The 25,160-nt window shown below is 34.5% G+C and overlaps 1 protein-coding gene and 1 long non-coding RNA gene across 8 annotated transcripts in view; one reads left to right on the plus strand and one right to left on the minus strand.

The window, feature by feature from the left end:
• Positions 1–25,160, plus strand: part of Ank (Ankyrin) — an 82,364-nt gene that overhangs the window by 45,835 nt on the left and 11,369 nt on the right. For 4 of the 5 annotated variants that reach the window (XM_070282445.1, XM_070282446.1, XM_043213319.1 and 1 more), the window contains 6 exons: positions 1,939–2,042; positions 2,112–3,056; positions 10,722–11,040; positions 19,761–19,854; positions 19,926–20,150; positions 20,219–21,921. In XM_070282445.1, the coding sequence (XP_070138546.1) occupies positions 1,939–2,042; positions 2,112–3,056; positions 10,722–11,040; positions 19,761–19,854; positions 19,926–20,150; positions 20,219–21,921 (3,390 nt within the window). The remainder of the gene's footprint in view (positions 1–1,938; positions 2,043–2,111; positions 3,057–10,721; positions 11,041–19,760; positions 19,855–19,925; positions 20,151–20,218; positions 21,922–25,160) is intronic. The other variant, XM_043213322.1, reaches the window with a different exon arrangement.
• Positions 9,641–10,345, minus strand: LOC122322060 (uncharacterized). 3 transcript variants are annotated; one of them, XR_006246410.2, is made up of 3 exons: positions 10,268–10,345; positions 9,961–10,024; positions 9,641–9,807 (listed from the first exon to the last, which is right to left on the minus strand). It is a non-coding gene; the product is annotated as an uncharacterized lncRNA (long non-coding RNA). The 3 variants fall into 3 exon arrangements; XR_006246411.2 differs by lacking the exon at positions 10,268–10,345 and adding an exon at positions 10,123–10,257; XR_006246412.2 differs by lacking the exon at positions 10,268–10,345 and adding an exon at positions 10,084–10,257.

The following is a 25,160-nucleotide window of genomic DNA, read 5'->3' on the forward strand; positions in this document are numbered from 1 at the left end:
GTTACTCGGTAGCGTTTAAACTTTAAACGCGTTTTTCTCGGAACGACATTTTTGTGTGCGGCGCAGGTGATTCACAAAATTCTATGGTACCGATCTAGCTGAAATTTGGATATGTGGTTCTAAAAAGTAACACCTCTGTCCCGTACTAGAATCATTTATTTTTAATTAGTTTTTTTTTATCATTAATTTAGGATAAATTTTGTTTAATGTTTTGTTTTGTGAGTTTGCCATTTTGTTCTTTATTGATGAAAATATTTCATTCTAGTACGGGACAGAGCCATAAGCTTACAAAATAATAATCTATTCTAATTTTTTGTTTCGAATGACTCTAACAGTCGAAATCACCTGCGCCAGGCACCTACCTTCTTTTTTATATGCATACTTTGGCATGCTATAAAGTGTATTAAACTACACAAGAATAAATTAAACAAAATATTTTCAAATAGTTTATGATGCCTATAAAAACATATTTCAAAATAGAAACAATCGCATTATTTTTTATTCCAAAAAAATGTTTTTAAAAAAACCTTTAAAAATTAGGCCGGAACATGAGACTACATCCTTAAATAGGATAGACCAAAAACCAAGAAGCAGATAAACATTTTAATAGTTACAGGAGCCACTGCTTGTTAAATACAAAAAGATAACAACAGTTCATGGCTACTCAATTATTAGGTATTAACATATTATAAATATATTTGAAACAAGACCATTATTTTATAAATTTGAAGGATTAGAATCTGATATTCTAATTGGATTCAATTTAATAACAAAAATTGGAGCTATAATAAATATAGATAAGGGAATCTTGGAATATAATGGGAAACAGGAGAAGTTAAAATATTATGATAATGAGGAAAAAAATGAAATATGTTTAATTGAAGAAAATAATATTCTTCCGTTAAAAGAATTTATTATAAAAAAATATTTTGATGATAATAGTAGCGAAAACACAGATTCATTATTTGTTGAAAATAGTGAGAAAAGCTTGGGAATTAAAAATCCCAAGAACGCCGACGTAGAAATCAACAAAAATAAAAATATCTTGAGTTATCTTGAGAATTAAAAATCCTGAGAACGCCTACGTAGAAATATCCGTCAATAAATATAAAAATATCTTGGAAATTAAAAATCCTGAGAACGCCTACGTAGAAATATCCGTCAATAAAAATAAAAATATCTTGAGAATTAAAAATCCTGAGAACGCCGACGTAGAAATATTCGTCAACAAACATATAAATATCTTGGGAATTAAAAATCCTGAGAACGCCGACGTTGAAATATCCGTCAATAAAAATACAAATATCTAGGGAATTAAAAATCCTGAGAGTGCCGACGAAGTAAATACCATCAAAAATCAAATAAATAATATAGGTATTGGTACCGACCAATTAGGCGGACTGAGGGAAAAGATAGTTCACTATATTGAAAAGCAGTTAAAGATAAATATGCAAATTTCTTTTAGAACAGACATAAAGGGGGAAATAAATCTTATCCACGATACCACTTAGATTTTTTGTGGTAATAAATTGGTTGAATTTTACGGTACAGTAATTTTTACGGTACGTATCCTTTTTTAACTCCAAGTAGGATATATCAACTTCTCAAGTATATAAAGCTTTCCTTTCTTGTTGTTTCATTAACAATATTGAAAAGCAGTTAAAGATAAATATGCAAATTTCTTTTAGAACAGACATAAAGGGGGAAATAAATCTTATCCACGATACCACTTAGATTTTTTGTGGTAATAAATTGGTTGAATTTTACGGTACAGTAATTTTTACGGTACGTATCCTTTTTTAACTCCAAGTAGGATATATCAACTTCTCAAGTATATAAAGCTTTCCTTTCTTGTTGTTTCATTAACAAAAAATTTCTTGCCATTCCTTATTGAGTTTAAAAAGCCTAATATTTGTATAAAACATTTATTCTTTTTAGGGTGCATAAATATTGTAATATTTTTGCTGAAGCACAACGCTAACCCGAATAAACAAACCATCCGCGGAGAATCTTCTTTACATTTGGCAGCAAGAGCTAACCAGGTAACTTGAACGTAATATATATTTTATATAAAAATAAATGTATATAGTAAAGAAAATTTTATATTTTAGACAGACATAATTCGTATTTTACTTCGTAATGGAGCAAACGTTGATATTATAGCCCGTGAAGGACAAACACCATTACACGTTGCTTCTAGATTGGGTAACATGAGTATTATAAAATTATTGTTGCAACATGGAGCTATAGCTAACGCAGAAACAAAAGAGAAGTACACTGCTCTACACATTGCAGCAAAAGAAAACCGGAAAGACGTGGCACAAATTCTTTTGGAATATGGTGCTTTTCTTGATCCTGTGACCAATAAAGGATTTACTCCTCTTCATTTAGCTAGTAAATATGGCCACAAAGAGTTTGTATCACTACTTGTTAAACACGGAGCATCCATTGATTTTCTGGGAAAAAACGATGTTACCCCTTTGCTTATAGCCACTCACTACGGGCATCAGCATATTGTAGAGCAGATGTTGGCTGATGGAGCATATCCCAACATCAGTGCCCGAAATGGGCATTGTGCTCTTCATATTGCGGCTAAAAGAAACCACTTGGAAATAGCTCGACATCTATTGGATAATAAGGCTGATGTAGGGTCCATTAGTAAAAATGGATATACACCATTGCATTTGGCAGCCCAAGAAGGATATATTGATATGGTAAAATTACTTCTTCAAAGTGGTGGGAAAAATACCCATTCTAAAAACGGATTGACTCCGTTACATTTGTCTGCCCAAGAGGGTCATACCCTTGTTTCACAGGTTCTTTTGGACCATGGTGCTGAAATTTCCGAGCGCACCAATAATGGCTATACACCATTGCATATTGCAGCACATTACGGACATCTAAGCCTTGTGAAATTACTGATTGAAAACGATGCTAACATTGAAATCAGTACGAATATTGGTTATACTCCTCTTCATCAAGCAGCGCAGCAAGGACATATAATGATAATAAATCTTCTACTACGCCACAAAGCAAATCCGGATGCTTTAACACACGTAAGTACTACAATAAATGTTACAATTATACATATTTTATAGGATTTGTTATTTTGTTCAGATTCTTATAAAGCACTGAAAGATTTATCTCCGATCTTATATTCTATAAAAGTGTAATATTTTAATAATAAAAAAAGAAGGGAAAGCTAACTTCGGGCGGAGCCGAAGTTGATATACCCTTACAGTTAAAACCTGATATACATCACTAACATCGGATATTGTTGGTCGATCCTTATTAGAATATCATAATAAAACCAATGAATTACTATAAAAAAAATTTTAAATCTGATCAGAATTTTAATTTTATCCTGATCAAAAATATATATATGTACTTTATACGGTCGGAGATTGTCCTTCACTGCGTTGCACACTTTTTGACAAAATTAGAGGGTATTATAGGTTATAGGTATAGGTAAGATATAACAACTAAGTTCGGATAATAAATAAATAAGTTCGGATTTCTTTTTACTGTATTGGGAAACAAATATTTTGACACCGATGAAAAGATTCGATCGTCGTGGTAGTTAGTCTTCTTTTTCTTTCCTGGTCCTGGCAAGAGTTCTGGTTTTCTCTAAATTAGGTAGGAAATCCTCAAAAGAAGACTTAATAAATCCAAAGTTAGAGCTTATTCCTAGAAAGCTTAAGATGTTCGGTTGTAAGGGCAACATGGCCCCTTGGACATTTTCAGTCAATTTCAACATATTTAAAAAAAAAAATTTTAACAAAAGAAGTTTAATAATTTAAAAAATGCTTTCAGATCATGAAACCTAGTACCTTCCGGATATAATGAAAAAATGACACCTCGATATAATAACACGCGGTCCGGATTTCATTGTCCGCTACTGTATGTATGTGACAATTGAAACTGAACGATTGACATTTATTAGGTTGAACCAGGCAAAACTCCGTTCCGAGAAATACATTCATCTTCGGGATGCCATTAATGCTGATGGAAATGCATAGAATGTTGGCAGAACAACTATTCTCCCAGCAACATACGTCGGAATTCCGCGACATAGGCATCAATATGCGCAAGATGCGATTTCCTATGTACGACATTATGGCACACCAGATTTGTTTAAAGGCAATTCAAAGTGGACAGAAAGTCAACAAGAATTATTTAATAGACAATCAAATATTGATCGCCACGATATCACTGCAAGGGTGTTCAAAATAAAATTAAAATCACTCGTGGATATCATTGTTAAGCATTGCGTGTTCGGCGAGACGCGCTGTTGGATGTACTCTGTTGAGTGGCAAAAACGCGGGTTGCCCTCATTTGTTCATTTGCACATATTCTCATTTGGTTGGTTGAAACGATAAGACCAAATGAAATTGTTAATGTGATATCAGCAGAAATTCCCGATAATAATGAAGACCCACTGTTACATGAGGTTATTACAAACAAGAAAAGAAAGCTAACTTCGGGCGGAGCCGAAGTTGATATACCCTTGCAGTTAAAACCGGATATATATCGCAAACATCGGATGGCCGATCCTTATGAGAATATGATAATATAATCCAATTTATTATAATATAAAATATAAAAAAAGTCCCAAACTTCTATCTTCAAAAATACCAAAGTTGGTATTTCTACCAAAAACCATTTCCGATCGTTCAGTTACATGGCAGCTATAAGATATAGTCAGCCGGTCGTTATAAAATTTGGTAGGTCGGATTAACTGACTAAAAATATAATCTGTACCAAGTTCCAGCTTTCTATCTTCAAAAACACAAAAGTTGGGTCAATTCCGATCGTTCAGTTATATGGCAGCAATAGGATATAGTCGGCCGATCCCTATGAAATTTGGCATGTCGTAATATTTGGCAAAAATAGCTCTCGTGTTAAATTTGAACTCTCTAACTCTAAAAACACCAAAGTTATACCATTTCCGATCAATCAGTTATATGGCAGCTATAGGATATAGTCGGCTGATCACGGTCGTTCTGACTTAGATACTGCGTGCAAAGAAAAGAAGGGTGTGTGCAAAGTTTCAAGTCGATAGCTTTAAAACTGAGAGACTGGTTCGCGTAGAAACAGACAGACAGACGAACAGACGGACATGCTCATATCAACTCAGAAGGTGATCCTGATTAAGAATATATATACTTTATTGGGTCGGAGATGTCTCCTTCACTGCGTTGCACACTTTTGGACAAAATTATAATACCCTCTGCAAGGGTATAAAAATGTGATACATGGTCCATGTGGAATATTAAATCCCATTTATCCGTGTATGGTTGAAGGAAAATGTTCATAACGCTACCCAAAACAGTTAGTAGCAGAAACTATTACTGGAAATGATGGATATCCATTTGAATAGTATCTCCGGCAATCCATTGATGATAATGGAAATTCAACAATAGTCAAAGTAAATCAACAGGACATTGAAAATGATGATCGTTGGGTTGTTCCGTTTTCGCCATTAATGTGCAAGGCATATAAAGCACACATAAACGTCGAATTTTGCCTTCGGAACAGAAATTGCATTAATGCATCAAAATCTTAAGAAAAAAAATACTACTAATACTAAAATATTATTACGGACCCTAAAACAAAACAGTAGCCGGGCGAAGCCGGGCTGAGCAGGTAGTTACCTAATATTTCTGAAACAAACTTTTGGCGCTAAAAAAATTTTGTAAACTTTACAATGTTAAGTAACTAAAAATCACAAGAACACAAATCAAAAATACTACGAAAATAATAAAAACGGGCTAAATCCATAAGTATAAGAGATTAAATTATACATTCGCGAAAAACACTAAAACTATAACTTACCTTTCGGACAATTCATGTATTACACAGTGCGACCGTGATTTGTAACTTTTGAAGAGACCTAGTAGGAATTGTTTATTAGGTTATTAAGTTTAACCCTCAAAATCTTGATTTATTCAGAAAAAAAGGTTTTTCTGAACTTTTTTGCTCTTAAAAATTCCTTAACGCGTATTTTTAAGCGGATTTTAGAATTTCCGACGTTTTTTAATAGTTAAATGTTGTAGCTTTTGAAAAAAAATAATCTTCAAATCCGCGAAATCTTCTTCGCGGTCTTTCAGAATTTTTGAAATGGCTTGTGCATCAATTATGGTATCAGATAGCATTTCTGTATTCCCAGATAACCGAGGGGCGCTCGAGAAACGAATAAATAGTATAGTATACTATTTATATACTATATAGTATATATATTATGCTAGTTGTAATTTATTAAGCTTAGAGGAATTATTAAGGAAATTTATAATTCCTTTGTACGGATTCTATGCGGTCCTGATGTAGTCTATATTGGGGACTATTGGGGACCAAACACATGAACCGTACTTCAGTATCGGACGGACCAAAGAAATGAATAATGTTTTGGTTATATGCGGGTTATTAAATTCTTTTAATAAAACAATGGACTCCTTTAGCCATTAAGGGGAGGGTAAGGTCAAATCATGCGAAAAAAGCCATGTTTTTGTGATTTTTTTCCTGACGACACAGTTAAAATTTATTTATTCAACCAACGCTATATTAAAGTATGACATTAGAAGAATGTTTAATAAAATTTTTACAAAAAAGTATTTAAAAAATATGGCAATGGTAGCAATTGTCCGGACGTGTCGCCAAAAAAAGTTGAATTGCGGTGCCCCTCATAACTCGGTGCTGGATCGTTTGTAATCAAAAAATGAAAATTCATTCGTTAGATAATAGTTCGCCCCAGGTAACGCTGTAAAGGTTTTTTGAAAATTGCAATTTTTTAATTTTTTCGAAGACTTTGAAGTGAAAAACTCAATTTTTTGGGAAAAAATCGGTTAATTTGTCATTGCAAAATCAAAATTATGAACAAAAAAAAAAACTCGACAGCGTTACCTCGTAAAATATGTACAGAAATGGTGTTTAAAATTTCAAAAGGATCGGTGCAGTAGTTTTGAAGTTATGAGGGGCACCGACTTTGAAAACGTGAGTTGTGGGAAAAACGCTTTAAAGTTTTAAACACAAAAAAAATCCAGTGTAAAACGTTTGCAAGCAACTTCGTCAATTTTGCTTTAATTGACTTGAAATTTTGACACAATATAGACACAATATATGAAATTTTTGACTAGACGGTTCGTTAAAGCAGGGAGTTGAGCACGAATAATGAATGAATAAGCATGAATATAGAAGTGTGCAGAATTCGCGAAAACAAGCACGAGACAGCTTTAGAAATTTAGGTGCAATGTGAGATTTTTCGAAAGATGGTACCATTTTTAGAACTTTTTTAAAGACCAAGCTGGCGGCACTATGGTCTTATAAATTTGTAACTTAACCCTAATCTTCGAAACCTGGGATAAGCCCCTAGTTTTGTTTTGAAAATATGTTAAAACAAGAAAGGAAAGCTAACTTCGGGCGGAGACGAAGTTGATATACCCTTGCAGCTAAAATCGGAAATATATCGCAAACATCGGTTGTTCGATATAGTTGTTCGATCCTTATGAGAATACCATAATAAAACCAATTAATTACAATAAAATATCTAAAATAAAGTCTCAAGCTTCTATTTTAAAAAAATACTTCAATAGTTGGTATTTCTACCAAAAACCATTTCCGATCGTTCAGTTATATGGCAGCTATAAGATATAGTCGGCCGATCGTTATAAAATTTAGTAGGTCGGGTTAACTGACCAAAAGTAGAATCATTAGTTTCAAGTCGATAGCTTTCAAACTGAAAGACTAGTTCGCGTAGAAACAGACGGACATGCTCATATCAACTCAGGAGGCGATATTGATCAAGAATATATATACTTTATAGGGTCGGAGAGGAGTTGCACACTTTTGGAAAAAATTATAATACACTCTGCAAGGATTTAACAATATCTCATTACCATGTACATGTATAATAGACAATGAACATAATTAGTGATTGCTTCTTCTTTGCTTACAAGGAAAGCTATCTTCTCGAGGAGCCGAAGTTGATATACCCTTGCAGCTAAAATCTGTTATGAATCGAAAATAACGCAAAAATTTGGACGATACTTATTAGAATTTCATAATAAATCAAATTTATTTTAATACAACATTTAAAAAAAACGTCCCAAGTTTCTCTCTCAAAAAAAACCAAAGTTTGTATTTTTACCAAATACCATTTCCGATTGTTCAGTTATATAGCAGCTATAGATTATAGTCGACCGATTCTGATGAAACTGGGTAGGCTAGATCAATTGGCAAGAATAGGATCTGTATGAACTTCTAACCTTCTATCTTGAAAAACACAAAAGTAATTTGGTATGTCGTATTATTTTGCAAAAAACAGAATCCCAACTCGATAACTTTAAAACAGTGGGGGTCGATCTCTCATTTTCTATAGTCTCACATTGGGTTAATGCGAACGTTCAAACTTTCATCGTTCCAAAAATGTTACGTTCTATCAATAGAATTCTATCTTTCCCTTTCTTATCTGCCAAGCGTTGGTTGTGGAATAGAGGTGGAGAAACATCGATGTTCGCGGACATCGATGTTTTCGATGTTTTTGGCGCAAAACATCGATGAAACATCGATGTTTTAAATAAAAAACAAATTTAAGTGCTTTTGGTTCATTTGAAGTTGTATTAAAGTTTAAAAAGTGTATAATTTCCAACATAAACAAAATTATCCTTTTTATTATAAAAATATAAAATAAAAACAAAACTTAGAAAGATAAAAACAAATTGTTATATACGTCCCACTTTCCTTATTCTAACCTTATACTACGTTTTCTTCTATAGTATTCTTACTTTACTATTATATACATACATATATACATATTTACATATTATTTATATTTTTATACCCTTGCAGAGGGTATTATAATTTTGGTCAAAAGTGTGCAACGCAGTGAAGGAGACATCTCCGACCCTATAAAGTATATATATTCTTGATCAGGATCACCTCCTGAGTTGATATGAGCATGTCCGTCTGTCCGTCTGTCTGTCTGTCTGTCCGTCTGTCTGTTTCTACGCAAACTAGTCTCTCAGTTTTAAAGCTATCGTCTTGAAACTTTGCACACACCCTTCTTTTCTTTGCACGCAGTATATAAGTCGGAACGGTCCGGATCGGCCGACTATATCCTATAGCTGCCATATAACTGATTGATCGGAAATGGTATAACTTTGGTGTTTTTAAAGTTAGAGAGTTCAAGTTTTAGGTGAGAGCTTTTTTTGGCAACCTAATACGACATGCCAAATTTTATAAGGATCGGTCGACTATATCCTATAGCTGCCATATAACTGAACGATCGGAAATGACCCAACTTTCGTGTTTTTGATGATAGAAAGCTGGCACTTGGTACACATTCTATTTTTGGTCAGTTTATCCGATCTACCAAATTTCATAACGATCGGTTGACTATATCTTATCTTATAGCTGACATATAACTGTACGATCGGAAATGGTTTTTGGTAGAAATACCAACTTTGGTATTGTTAAAAATAGAAGTTTGGGACTTGTTTTAGATTTTGTATTGTAATAAATTGGATTATATATTCATATTCCCATAAGGATCGGCCAACTATATCCGATGTTTGCGATATATATCCGGTTTTAGCTGCAAGGGTATATCAACTTCGGCTCCGCCCGAAGTTAGCTTTGCTTTCTTGTTGTTTTTGTTAAGGAATAAAAGTTTGTCGACAACGGTCGATGATAGCCGAGTCCGTCGGTCACTTATGAGTTGTCCTTCCTGATCCAAATGATCCCAAGCCATAGAAACATCACGCTTCCTCCTCTTTGGCTCCTCATCCGATCGTGGCTGCTTGTTTGTTGTTCCTATAAAAATATGCCATATTAATGCAAAAGTACAACCACAGTTCAATGCAAAAGTAAAAATGAGTGCACGAATGTGTATGTGAACGTATGTATGTATGTATACATGTGCACGTGCATAAATTCGTGATAAAATCTTGGCTTTTTAATACTTACTTTTCAAAAATCTGTCCATGTCTAATCGCCTCCGCACTCACGCCAACACCACCAACAAATATCACTAAATTTAAAATATTCTGTTAGTAATTTATAATGAAATAATGTAATAAAATGATATACTTCAGGGATCGGCACCCCAATACATTGATATGATTTTACCGCATTAGTGTTAGTAACGAATAGCAGAAAGTAGGCTGTGTGCATGACGTTTCACACATGTATACTGTGTGTGTGTGGCAGAGCTCGGGCAGAGAAATTTCCTATGCCCCCGAGATAGGGCCGTGCCGACCTCTGATATACTTACAAGTTATTCGTCAATCTTCTTCGAAGTGCTTTAGAGATGGAAAAACATCGATGTTGCCCGGTAAAACATCGATGTTACCGATGTTTCGAAAACATCGATGACATCGATGTTGGCATCGATGTTTCTCCACCTCTATTGTGGAACCCGCTCTCAAATATTTTCATATTTACAGCGGGTTCCACGACGCGGCCTGGCAATATGCCGTAGAACCCGCACTTATAGAGACGGCAATGTTAAGGTGATTTTAAAATTTTGTAATTTCCTTGATTGGATTATGAATTTAGTAAAACGAAAAATTATTGAAAATTAATTATTATTATTATTAAAAAATCGTGTCCGGATCGGAAATAGCTTTTTCATTATGATGCACACTTATTATTACTACTAATTTATCAATTACATATGAGTTACTTATAATAATTTCTTATCACATTTTATTTCAATTGTTCTTTAGGATGGTAAAAGCGCTTTAAATATTGCAAATCATTTTGGGTTTGTAACTGCAGTGGAAACACTTAAGGTAATAACACACACATCTTCGCTTAATACAACTGCTGGCGTAGTAGAAGCAAAATACAAGGTGATGCAACCAGAGGTCATGAACGAAACTTTACTTTCCGATTCCGAAGACGAAGCTGGAGACGACCTTTTGGACGATAATAATTACAACTACATGGCAAATGATCATATAAAAGCTATATACAGCCAGGATCATCAAAGCTTTGATACTACAATTCATGAAAGTGAGCCAACTCAGCAGTCATCAGAAAGAGGTAAATATATTATTTCGTATAAATTAATTTATTTATTTATTTATTCTGTGTGCTTTATTTCCTAAAAATTTATAAATTTCATTAAAGCTAATGTTACAAATTTTATTTTTACAGAGTTATAGCATATGCTTTTCAACTGAAATATATTATAGTATTTTATTCGTTTGGTTATTTATAACATAAAATTATTTCAAGGAAAAATTGGATTAAAAACCTTGATCTGACACTTATTTACTAATTATACTACTTTTACTGACTAAGAGAGTTTATTGTGAAATATATTGTTGTACCGTTTGGACTCCAGACATTTCATGCACGTATTTAGTGCTTGTGTAATATGGTAGATTAAGTAATAGTTTTAGAAGTTTATTTTGGCACGTTTGTATTTTCTTAATATGTGTTTGTGCACATTTTCCCCAAATGGAGTGTCCATACATCAAGGCTGGCCTGAATATTACCTTAAAAATGATTAACTTGTTTTCAATTGATAATTTAGATTTTCTATTGATTATAGGGTATAATATTCGTATTGTTTGGTTTATTTTATCTATTGTGACCCCAACATGTGTACTAAAAGTGAGTTTTTTATCAAAATGTATTCCTAAATAGCGAATATTGTTAACCCACTCAATTGGTGTGTTGCATAGTTCTAGACAATCATTTGGTAAATAACAAGATTTTCTTCGTTTCGTGAAAAAATGGCTTGTGTCTTTTTAGGATTAATTTTTATCTTCCATTTGTGGTAATATTCTTCTAGTTTGTAGAGATAATTTTGAATGATGTATTTAATATCATTGTATAATACGCCGGAAGTGTAAATAGCTGCATCATCAGCAAATAATGATAACTTACAATTTGTCAAATGGGGAATGTCGTGCGTGTATATAATAAACAACACTGGTCCTAACACCGATCCCTGAGGTACCCCAGCTAGTATAGAGCGTTGAGTGGACTTTTCTCCATTTAAGGATATGGGCAATTCCACAGAAAGGTCAACCGTGAACGAAAAATTAAATGATAATAAATCCATATTGTATAAACTTTTTTAAACTAAGAAATAGTTAAATTTTTATATATTAAACAGTTTCAGACTCAAATATATTCTAATGGCAAAATACGTGGGCCTAAAGTTCAACATGTACATTTTTTCATTTCGCAACATTTTTGATGGCTTTCCTTTTTAATTCATTATTCTAAATAGAGATCAACTATGCTTATGCCAATGCGTTTTTATCTATCTCAGAGAAAAAGAGAAGAAAAAAAAATACACGGGAAGATAAGGAATGCATAATCTTAGCTTACGTTTTAATTTATATTTCGCTAATTTCAATGTCGCGTGCGTTCCGTATTTGGAGCATTTATTATCATTACATCGGTGTCGATAATTGAAAGTGGTTGAAAATTTATTTCTAAACAGAGTTTATAGCCTAAAAACTAAAAAATATTTTTCCATATTTTTACGGTGAGAACTTGTTAAGGTTTTTAATACATTAAGTGTGTCGCGTGCGTTCCCAATGTAAGTAAAAAATTATAATTTTTTTCTACATTGATGAGCTGTGTATATAAAATTATTCATAAAATTTATAGATTACTCCAGGTGCTGTTTCAGGTAGGTGCTGTTTTAAAAATGAAAGTTTGGCAAGTTGTAAAAGCCGAACATTTAGTACAAAAAGACGCTTATGCATTTTATGAATGCGCAAAACAGCATATAAATAGTGTTGAACTACTATATATTTCAACAAAGGATGTTGACGAGTATATACCACTCTTAAATAAAACATGGAGGAAAGTCCCAAGTATTTATGGACTTCATAAATTGCATCACTTAACATGTGATCGAAAATATTAACAAAAGCAGCACAGACTGCTTTTTAAAGTCGCCTGATATTAACATTTTTGTGAGATTTAATCAGAAACTATTAAAAATACTTAATTCTTTTTTTTTTTTAAATATAATAAAACTGATTTCTTTTCATAGGACTTGTTTTTAATGTGATATAGTACTAGGGAAATTTTTGTCGCGTGCGTTCTGTCGCGTAACGTTCCAAACTTTAATTTCTTAAAAATAAACTACCTAATCTTTTTTAATGACTCATTTATCGAAAGAAAGGTACATATGTCCCCTAATTTTGTAAAAGACCGCATAAAAAAATATCAAGCCAATTCGCTGAATTCTGAGCTTGAGTGGACTTAAAAAAAAGCCACTTCCGTTTTTTGTCGCGTGCGTTCCACACAATGTTTGCTCATATCTCAGGAACCTTTCATCGCCAGCCCTCAAATTTTTTACCAAAAATAGTTCAGTATTAAGGTTCTTAAACACTGAAAACATTGGGTGAAAAAAACCAATACTTCTTTTTTATTGCACTTTAAACGCGTACGATTGTCGCGTGCGTGTCTATGGAATTGCCCATATATAAAAACTTCTTTGTGTTATAAAACTATGTACAATTTTTATAAGGTATGGGGGCAATTCCATATTCTTTAACTTGTGCACCAAGCCATCGTGCCAAACTGTGTCAAAAGCCGCTTCAATATCTAAGGTAACCAGTCCAACAGATTTTTTATTTTGCATATTTTCTTTTATGTAATTTGTGAGTTTTACGGAAGGAACTGTGCAGTTTAGTTTGGTCCTGAATCCGTATTGTATGGAAGGCAGTATTTCGTGTGTATCTAAATAACTAACTATTCGAGCTTTGGTTATTTTTTCAAATATTTTGGATATGCTACATAATAAGCTAATCGGTCTGTAACTATCAGGTCTGCTGGCTAGTTTGCCTGGTTTAACAATCGGTATTATTTTGGCTGTTTTCCATGCATTTGGAAAATATCCAACGGAAAAACAATGATTAAAGATTTGTACTAGAAAGCTAATGGCATAAACAGGGAGGTTTTTTAAGCAGATATTTGAAATACCATCATCTCCAGGTGATTTACGTGTTACTAGTGCTTTGATTATGCTGGAAATTTCAGAGTTTGTAGTTTTTAATACTTGAGAGGTATTAATATCATAATTTGCAATTGACTGAATGGAATATTGAACTAGGTTAACAGTTTCTGGATTTGAGAAGGAAGTTGTTAATTTATGTTTCTGTTCAAAAATGTCTGCGAGTACGTTTGCTTTTTCAGTTCCAGTCTCATAGCTTGAGTCGCCAAGGCAGAGACAGGGTATAAATTGTTTTCTCTTTTTTAAAGCTTTTGTTATCTTCCAAAAGGGCTTACTACATTTTCCTATCTGTTGCAGTTTACTGTTCCACTCTGTGTTATTATGAGCAAATAACTTTTGTTGAATAACATAGTTAAGATGATCACATCTAGCTTTAAGTATCGGCTGTCTTGACCTAATCCATTGTCTTTGAATTGTGTTTCTAATTTTAAATAACTCGCGTATATGATGAGGTATCTTGTAATTTGTAAATGTTTGTCTTTTATGGGGAACTGCTTCACGAAAACCATCGTTGACAATATTTGTGAACGAGTTGACCAGGAAGTCAATGTCTGAGATCGAACAACAAGATTTATATTTACTTATTCCTATATCTAGCAATCTGTCATTGATAAATTCCTTAAACTTAGTCCAGTTTGCTTTACTAATTATCGGTTGGTGTTTCTCATTTTGTAAGAAATTTATTGAATATTTTAAGATTATAGGCAAATGATCAGAGGATAGGTTCTGTAAGACTGTTGGATTTGAAACTTGATTTGGAGTTTTGGTAATGCAAAGATCTATTGTGGATGCCTTAGCCTTATGACATCTAGGAATATAAGTTGAATGGAAGGGAAAAGCACGTTAAATTTGCCTAAATCTGATATTTCATTTAAAATGTTACCCCAGCAATTTGCTCTGTCGCAGTTCCATGTTCTATGACATGAGTTATAATCACCACAAGCGATAAAATTCCCCTGCAATTTGGAAATTTTTAGTAAGTCTGATCTATATTGTGTCTTTAAGTGATTTCGGTCTCCAGCTACATTACATGAAGCAGTCAGACATTTTGCTGTGAAACCAGGAAAGTATATGGCATAAAGTTTTAGATTGTTATTGTTAGGGGCTGTTTTGATTTTAATTCCCACATTTTCAATTAGGTGCGTTTTTAAATTGGTAATTTGCTCGTGTTCTATTTTATTGCTAACGACCATGGCAACCCCCACCTCTATTTTCTTTTCTGTCTCGTCTATACACAGTATAGTTTGGTATGTTAAATCTGTCGGTTTGAGTAAGCCATGTTTCACTTATTGTAGCTACATGAATATTATTATCTTGTAAAAACTTAATAAATTCTACACGCTTATGCTTTATAGAGCGGGCGTTCCACGCCATAATATTTAAAGTATCAGGAGAGTTACTTGTTTGAATACACATTTGAATTTAATGGCTAAATTTGATATAACTTGGAATTGTTCTCCTTTATTGGAGCATGTGCTGAGATTATTTATTAAGTCTATTAATAAAGAGTTTACTTCTTCTGGCGTAAAGAGGCCAGTTTCAGTTGCATTTGGTAAAGTTGCCTTGCCTTTGAGCGCATCTCTATAACTGCCGAAGGTGTGTTGAGAGAATCCTATATTATTATTTGTTGAAGAGCGCTGTTCTGGATTTAAGAGAGAATCGCGATTACTCCGTATTGGATTTTCTGGTTCAATATTGGTTTTTCTTATGCGCTTCGCCGAACGCTTGGAGATCAAATTGAGATAAGACAAACGGCATGGGCAGGTCTTATCAGTGGATGGATGATTGCCCTTACAGTTGGCACATTTATTTTTACTTGGGTTCTCACAAGAAACCGTAGGGTGAGGTCCGGCACAGTGGGCACAAGAAGTATTAACTGAACAATTATTTAAACCGTGGCCAAATAATTGACAGTTGTAACATTGTGTTATTTTGTTGTCAATTTTGACTTCATAGTCCCATCGTACTTTCATGTGATTGATGTACATGTAATTGTTTCGTAGTTCTTTTACTGTGATGCTTTTTTTTTATAAAATAAACAATGTACAGTAGCAGATCATAGTCATATTTGGTCTTTTTTTCAACAATTTGTACGTTTGTGCATTTCAAGCCTAGTTCAATAAGCATGGACATAACGGTTTTTGCTGGGAGTCTATCCATTCCAGATAGAACAGCTTTATATGGTTTAGTTGTTTTAGTGTCGTATGTATAGAACTTCCAATTAAGTTCCTTAAGCTTTGCTGTGGCCAGCTCGAAGTGATCCATTGTTTCCAGGAATATTTTATAACCAATAGAGATATTTTTTATGTAATATTTTTCAATTTTTAGCTTGGACATGATGTCATGAACTTGATTTGGGTTTTGTTTAATTACGGTAATGGGAGGTGGTTTGATATTCACTTGATCTATTGTATCAGTTTCAATAGCATCAATGTTATCGTCTTCTATGGTTTGAAGAGGGCGATAATAATTCGTATGTTGATTTGGATTGGGGTTTTCCCCTTGGATATTTTTTTTTCTTTGTTTTGTCATTTTGGTTTCGGCAGATGCTAAGGCATCGCCAGTCAACAGTTTGCGGCGCTTAATAATGAATGAGGTAACTTTAATGGCTGATAAGAAGTTCGCGGCGAATTTCTATGCGTATGGTAGATAGTAAACGATTTCCGAGCTCGTTAAAGACAACCTCACACGACAAGAGCTTATCGAAGACTGATTTCGTATAAATGAAACTATTATAAGCAACGAACGGAAGCTAACTTCGGGCGGAGCCGAAGTTCATATACCCTTGCAGTTAAAGCCGGATATATATCGCAAAACATCGGATATGGTTTACCGAACCTAAGGCAATATCATAATAAAATCAATTCATTACAAAACAAAATCTTATCTAAAATCTTCAAATGCCAAAAGTTGGTATTTTTACCAAATATCATTTCCGATCGTTCAGTTATAAAGCAGCGATAAGATATAGTCGACCGATCGTTATGAAATTTGGTAGGTCTCATCAACTGTCAAAAATACTACGAGTCAACTGTAAAAAGCTACATTTTTCTGTCTTCAAAAACACGAACAACTTGGGTCATTTTCGATTGTTAAGTTATATGGAAGCTATAGGATATAGTTTTTCGATCCCGGCCGTTCGTAGAGGGTGTGTGTAAAGTTTCAAGTCGATAGCTTTAAAACTAAGAGTGTAGTTTGCGTAGAAACAGACAGACGGACATGCTTATATCAACTCAGGAGATGATCCTGATCAAGAATATACATACTTTATCTGGTCGGAGATTTTTCCTTCAATGCGTTGCACAAAAATAATAATACCCTCTGCAAGGGTATACAAAATTATTAGAATACACAATTTAAAAAGAGTTCTTTAAGAATTCTTTCTTAAAGTTCTTTACTTTTAGAATTTAAAGTGAGAGTTAAAAAGGTCACGCTTATATTTTCCAAAGTGTCAAAGTTCTATTTCTTATAGTCTCTGAGATCCACGCGTTTATACGGACAGATGAACAGACGGACATGGCTATATCGACTCGTCTGTTGTTGCTGATTAAGAATTTGTATACTTTGTGGGGTCGGAGATGATTCCATGTTACATACGTTCACATGAATTCAATATTCCCTTGAACCCGATGTAGGAGTGTCATCACTGTTTCTCTAGTGCAGTGGTGGGCAAAACTAACACATGTTTAAAATTTGAGTGTGTGCGTAGCAGAGAAAAACAATGAGAGCAGAGAATTCACTGAGCGAAAAAAACGTATTTTTTTATTTCATTTTTCGTCAATTCAAATGTTGGAATGGGCACTAAAATTGAGTATTTTATTTTAAAACAAGAAAGCAAAGCTAACTTCGGGCATCGCATATAGTTAGCAGATCCTTATGATTACATCATGATAAAACAAATTAATTACAATGAAACATCTATAAAAATGTTGATATTTGATATTGATATAGTTGATATTTCCACCAAATACCATTTCCGATCGTTCAGTTATGTGGCAGCTATAGGATATAGTCGGCCGATCCTAATGAAATTTGATAGGGTGGATCAACTGACCAAAAATAGAATCTGTACCAAGTTTCAGCTTTTTATCTTCAAAAAGTTGGGTCGAAAGTTGGGTCGTTTTCGATCGTTCAGTCTTATGGCAGCTATAAGATATAGTCGACCGATCCGAGCCGTTCCGACTAATATACTGCGTGCAAGGGAAAGAAGGGTGTGTGCAAAGTTTCAAGACGATAGCTTTAAAACTGAGATACGGGTTCGCGTAGAAGCAGACAGACAGACGGTCATGCTCATATCGACTCATGAGGTGATCCTGATCAAGAATATATATACTTTATAGGGTCGGAGATGTCTCCTTCACTGCGTTGCACACTTTTGACCAAAATTATAATACCCTCTGCAAAGGTATAACAACTCTGTGAGATCCAGCAACTGCAATTACGTTCTCGGCGTGTTTGTGGACTTTAAGGGGTTTTTGATTACCTGAGTTGGGCTATGGTGATTGAGAGGTTGAATGAGTGTGGGTGTCGGGACGTAGCTCTTTGGAAGAGTTATTTCTCGGGACGTAGTGCATGTGTGATGGGGGTGAATGATATTGTAAGTATCGATGTGGCTCGTGGTTGTCCACAGGGCTCCATTTATGGTACATTTATATGATGGATCCCCTACTGCGGCAGCTCGGGCAGGTATGCAAGGGTTGTGCGTATGCGGACGACTTGCTCATCTTGATAGAGGTCGCGTTCGAGGATTGAGGCAAGCGCCACAGAGTGCTTGCGCATTGTTGACCAGTGGGGCAGCAGTGTGGGTGTTGGTCAGGCACTGGACAAGACTGTGACAATGTTGCTGAAAGGCAGTCGAGGTCCCGGGGGCATTAGGCCTCCGACTGTCAGGATCGACGGCTTTAGCATAAGGTATGTGAAACAGTTGAAGTACCTGGGCGTGACCGTTGGGGAACGGTTATGCTTCACACCACACCTTGCTAGTCTGAAAACCCGGTTGGTCGGTGCGGTTGGGAAATTGCTCCGAGTTTTGTGAACACATATATGGATTGAGATGACCTCGACTGTTGCCCTCAGAGTAAAAGTTTGCAGTGTGTAGCGTGTTATATTGTTGGAGAATAAGCTCGTATGTCGCACTGTCTCTACGGAAACATTGCAAGTGTTGTTTGGAGCAGTTCCCCTTGACTTGTAGATACGGCGTAGAGCCGTAAGCTAATGCGCTGAAAGTCTCGCCAAAATTACCAGTGTTGATAAAACCGCATGAAACTTTCACAGTAATCAACTAATAGAAATCACTAATCGAATAAAATATTTACGAGTTTTTAAAAAATGTTTTCTTTGTAAGGCCGACTTTTTATCAGCCTACCCTCGTATACAAAAAGAAAAAAATAATGCAAAAGCGTCAAAAACCTAGAACTCAAAAGCACTTAAAACAAAATTTGATTAATTAAAAAAAGACAACAATTAGATTAATAAGTCCGTGGCAAACTAGCTTGGTAGTCGGTTATTGAGAGTCCACAAGAAATTGGCTCTCCGAGTTTTTTTTGCCAATAGGGAAGCGAACTTCTATAATAGGAGCATTATGAAGTTGGCATCTCGTTGAGACCTCGTCATCGAACAGAACGGCGCATATTTTACTAAAATCGCAATATTAAAACCAATCTTATGAACAATTCGAAATTCAATAACAATACCGCAAGACTTTTTTGACAACCTTATATATGTAACTTCATGCAATATATTGATCCAAATACATTCTGTTTATATATATTTAAAGAAACCCAAGATAAGGACTCCCAGCCAATACATACATCGCTCATGGGACTAAAAATAGATAATGGTTTAATTTTACGGCCTCCGATACATTTAGGGTATGGCTTAAAATGAAAGTACTAATAAATAGACATACGTTGGGAAAAAAAATATTTTCGTTTTTTTTCAGATTTCTGGTGTCATTTTTGGTAGATGCACGTGGTGGATCAATGCGCGGTTATCGTCATAGCGGTGTGCGGGTAATAGTACCTCCGAAGGCTTGTGCTGAACCGACGCGAATAACATGTCGTTACGTGAAACCTCAAAGAGTTGTAAATCCCCCGCCTTTAATGGAGGGTGAGGCATTGGTTAGTCGAATTTTGGAATTATCACCCGTCGAAAGAGTTTTTTTAAGGTACCTAAGCGATTGATATAATAATGGTTTAAATATAAAGTTTAATAAAATTATATTTTTTTTTTTAGTCCAATAACATTAGAAGTTCCTCATTTTGGTAATTTAAGGGACAATGAGCGTGAAATTATTATTCTTCGTTCAGACAATGGAGAGTGTTGGAGGGAGCATAACTTATTTGAGAGCGGCGAAGATATTAATACTTCTAATAATGGAACGAATAAGCCCATTACTCAAATAAATGAATTTACTTCAAATCGCATTGTCCGCATAGTTACACAAAATGTTCCACATTTTTTTGCCGTTGTTTCTCGTATCCGTCAAGACGTCCACGCTATTGGACCCGATGGTGGAAATATTTCTTCTAGAGCAATACCGCAAGTTCAAGCTTTATTTCCACCGCATGCCTTGACTAAAAAAATTCGAGTCGGTCTTCAGGCACAGTCAGTAGATCTGGTTGGATGCTCTAAGCTGCTTGGCCAAGGAGTTGCTGTATCACCGGTTGTCACCGTAGAGCCCCGAAGACGAAAGTTTCATAAGGCAATAACACTAAGCATCCCTGCCCCTAAAGCTTCTATGAAGGGTATGGTTAATGAATATTATGGCAATGGGAAAGCCAATCCATCTACTCTTAGGCTTTTATGCTCTATCACCGGCGGTCAAACACGTGCGGCATGGGAAGATGTTACTGGATCAACACCCCTTTCAATTTCTCAAGATAGTATTACTTTTACAACTACTGTGTCCGCCCGTTTTTGGTTAATGGATTGTCGGAATATTGTGGACGCGGGACGAATGGCCACCGATCTATATACTCATTTGGCAAGAGTACCTTTTTTTGTAAAATTTTTAGTATTTGGTAAACGAATTTCAGATACGGAAGCCAAGATTTCTATTTTTTGCATGACAGATGATAAAGAAGACAAAACATTAGAACAACAAGAATATTTTCGCGAAATGGCAAAGAGCAGAGATATCGAAATACTGCAGGATCAAACCATTTATTTGGAATTTTCTGGCAACCTAGTTCCCGTATTGAAGTCAGACGAACAACTAAATATGAGATTTCAAGCATTTTGTGAAAATCGACTTTCGTTTGTTGTACACATAAAAGATTCAGAGCAGCCACATGGTCGCATAAGTTTCATGGGCGAACCAAAGGTACCTCTTGGAGAATCGCCACTCAATCCTCTTTGTGTCTTAAATATCTCAATTGATATGGAAAGTATGGAAAGCATAATGCAAAAAGATACATTTTTGAGCATAGACAGTGGTTTAAAAGTAAAAAGAGGAGTTAAAAACTGTACGGAATTAAGCAAAAGCGCACCGCATACCGTTAATACAAAAACCTTTGTCACAAAATATGATAATTCAGGATTTAAAAAATTGTCGAATCATTTTGAAAATGAAAACGTGCTCAAGGCCGCTGATATAAAATTGTTTAACTTTTGTACAAATTTAGGTAGTGACTGGCCGCAGCTAGCAAATGAGTTGGGTGTACCCGAAACCGATATCGACATGGTCAAAGCTGATTGTTGTAGTGACGGCAATACCCTGATCATTATGGCCATACTCAAGGAATGGTTACAACAAGCAGATTGTTTCAATTTGAACAAATTAACTGAAATTTTAAAAAAAATTGGCCGTGCTGATATATTGAAGAAGTGCAATTACGATTTGGATTTTTTTTCTACAATCCTTCATAAAGATGTTGCTACATTAGGTTCTAAAGAGTGCTTAAACTTTGAATCTAATGAAGATCAGAACGACAATGGTACGTATGTTTATATTTCACAAATTTTGTAACAACGTCAACAAGCTGTGGGAATCACTGCTTGTATATTTATTTGTATTATATTATGGTTTATGTATATTATACAAATTAATTATAGTCACAAAAAAAAGTAATTTATAAAATCTGATTTAGGTAGGGTATTTTGATCTACCAACCAGGCTATCGACTTTTGCACACACCCTTGTTTTTTCTGCATGGATTATCTATATATGTGAACTGACGGAATCCATCTCGAGCTTCGGTATGAAAATATCTAAAAACTTTGGAAAAAAACAATTCATGGAAAATATGTTATGTTTAATTAGATCAGTGGCGGGCAAAACGCAGACATGTTTAAATTTTGAGTGCGTAGGCAGAAAAAAGCAAAGAGAGCAGAGCATTCACTAAGCAAAAAAAACAAAGTTTTTCACATCATTTTTCGTTAATTCAAAAGTTTGAATGGGCAGTAAAATAGTGAATTTTATATTAAAGAAAGCTTCTCTAGCAACAGTAATTAAGTGCTCACAGTGCTAACACTTTTAGTGTGCTTGCAGCTCTGTGGCAGAATTTCCGACCCAATGCACGCGTGCACAGAATTAGATACAACTCATTTGAGTCATTTTTATACTCTTGCAGAGGGTATTATAATTTTGTCCAAAAGTGTGCAACGCAGTGAGGGAGACATCTCCGACCCAATAAAGTATATATATTCTTGATCAGGATCACCTCCTGAGTTGATATGAGCATGTCCGTCTGTCCGTCTGTCTGTCTGTTTCTACGCGAACTAGTCTCTCAGTTTTAAAGCTATCGACTTGAAACTTTGCACACACCCTTCTTTCCTTTTCACGCAGTATATAAGTCGGAACGACCGGGATCGGCCGACTATATCCTATAGCTGCCATATAACTGATTGATCGGAAATGGTATAACTTTGGTGTTTTTAGAGTTAGAGAGTTTTGATGTTTTTAGAGTTAATTCAAATTTGACACGGGAGCTATATTTGGCAACACATTACGACATGCCAAATTTCATAAGGATCGGCCGACTATATCCTATAGCTGCCATATAACTGAACGATCGGAAATGACCCAACTTTAGTGTTTTTGAAGTTAGAAAGCTGAAACTTAGTACAGATTCTATTTTTGGTCAGTTGATCCAACCTACCATATTTCATTAGGATCGGCTGACTATATCCTATATATATATCTGAACGATCGGTAATGGTACTTGGTAGAAATATCAACTTTCGTATTTTTGAAGATAGAAGCTTGGGACTTTTTTTTTTTTTAGATTTTTTATTGTAATTAATGGGTTTTATTATGACGTAATCATAAAGATCGGCCAACTATATCCGATGTTTGCAATAAATATCCGGTTTTAGCTGCAAGGGTATATCAACTTCGGTTCCGCCCGAAGTTAGCTTTTCTTTCTTGTTTTTTTAATATATTTTATTGTAATTAATTGGTTTTATGATGATATTCTCATAAGGACCGGCAACCTTTATCCGATGTTGCGATATGTATCCGCTTTTAACTCCAAGGGTGTATCAACTTCGGTTCCACCCGAAGTTAGTTTTACTTTCTTGTTTGAATACAATATGACAAAAATTGATTTCATATTGATGACAAAAAGTTTTCTTTTTCGAGAATTTTACTGACTTTCATGAGTTTCTTTCTTCATGACATTTCGGTGCGATTACTCTTTTTGAGCTCTGTGATGGTCTTGTGCTAGCTCGTGTAAACATGGCTTTCAGAAAACCCCACAGAAAGAAGTCTGGGGAAGTCAAATCCGCCGAACGCGGCCTTATTTTGAAGCAACGCATCCAGGAAGCTTTAGCTGGAAAAACTTCATTGATCCGTTTGCTGTGTGACATGGGCTTCAATCTTTTTGAAACCAGAAGTTTTCTAGACTCTTTCAAAATGCTGGGAAATGCTTGAAAAAGGACGTTCAAATAAGTTGTAAAGTATCAATCTAAATAACCATAAAAGACTTTTCATTATTTTTTTTTTTCAAAAATTATTAACTATATTATATTTATATATATATTATTATTATATACCGAAGCTCGAGAAGGTGCACCCTGAATCTTATCGGAAATGTCATTGATTTGTTGTTTTTTAAGTTAGAACACATCTTTTCATGGATTCTATTTTAAGCTTGATGACTTGTCAGCCGAGTACAGTGAAGAAAAAGTTTTAAAGCAGGAGTTCCAAGCTCAGCATACAGCAGAGCAAAGTCCAATACCAATTCATAAATTCACCAATACATTAGTGCGAGAATTTTGTTTTCCCATCCAAGTGGATGCACTAAAAAATAAAATTATAGTAACATTCACAATTGGCTTAAAAAAAATCAATATAATAAAAAATACATTTTACAATACATGGCAATTAAAATTACCAATTAAAAATACATAGCAATTAAAAAAAGACCCTCCATTTTACAACAGATTATTATTATACTAAGACAAATAATGCAGAGCTTCTTACTTAAAAAAAAATTTTCTACGAAGAAGAAATGTATCGCTTTAGGTCGACCATTTTGGCAGAAACAAAAATAAGAATGAATTTCCTGCAATGAAAAGTTTTCGGCACTCCAACAACCAAATGCATTCGGATTAGCACGATTGAGGAGAATTGGGAAAACACGAAAAATTGTTATTGTAATTGCCCCTGCCTATGCTGGAAGTCACACACGTATATGAGATGTTTCTGCTGCTGACCTAAAATTGCTTCTACTTTTACTGAAACAGTTGGCATTGGTTAATTGGTTAATTGTCTTATTCTTCATTATTCCGCTAATAAAATTTCAAGGGAGTCCTTCCGGCATTTTGTCATCCGACACGTCCGTCACTTATTTTTACAACAATTGTAATAGAATGCAATTAAAAATAATAATAATAACGTAAAAATTAAAAGTAAAAAAAAAAAATTAATAACAAAATAAAAGTAAATATAAAAATAATCATAAAACTAAAACTTTATCAAAATCAAAACAACCGCCCGCTAATGAAATCGAACCCAGGACCCCATGAATAATATATTAATAGCCCATATTCATATAGGCTACACTCGAAGTTGATTTTATGATACTTAAATTTGGCGCTAGAATCCATAACAAAAACAGAGCTGACGAGTAAGGATAGTAAAAGATATTTCTGATCTCTTTACTCTTACATTGGTTCGATTACAACGTTTCAAACTTTCATCGTTCCAAAGATGTTACGATCTAAAAATAGA

This window comes from Drosophila bipectinata, chromosome 4 (assembly GCF_030179905.1).
Source record: "Drosophila bipectinata strain 14024-0381.07 chromosome 4, DbipHiC1v2, whole genome shotgun sequence".
Classification (NCBI taxonomy): domain Eukaryota; kingdom Metazoa; phylum Arthropoda; class Insecta; order Diptera; family Drosophilidae; genus Drosophila; species Drosophila bipectinata.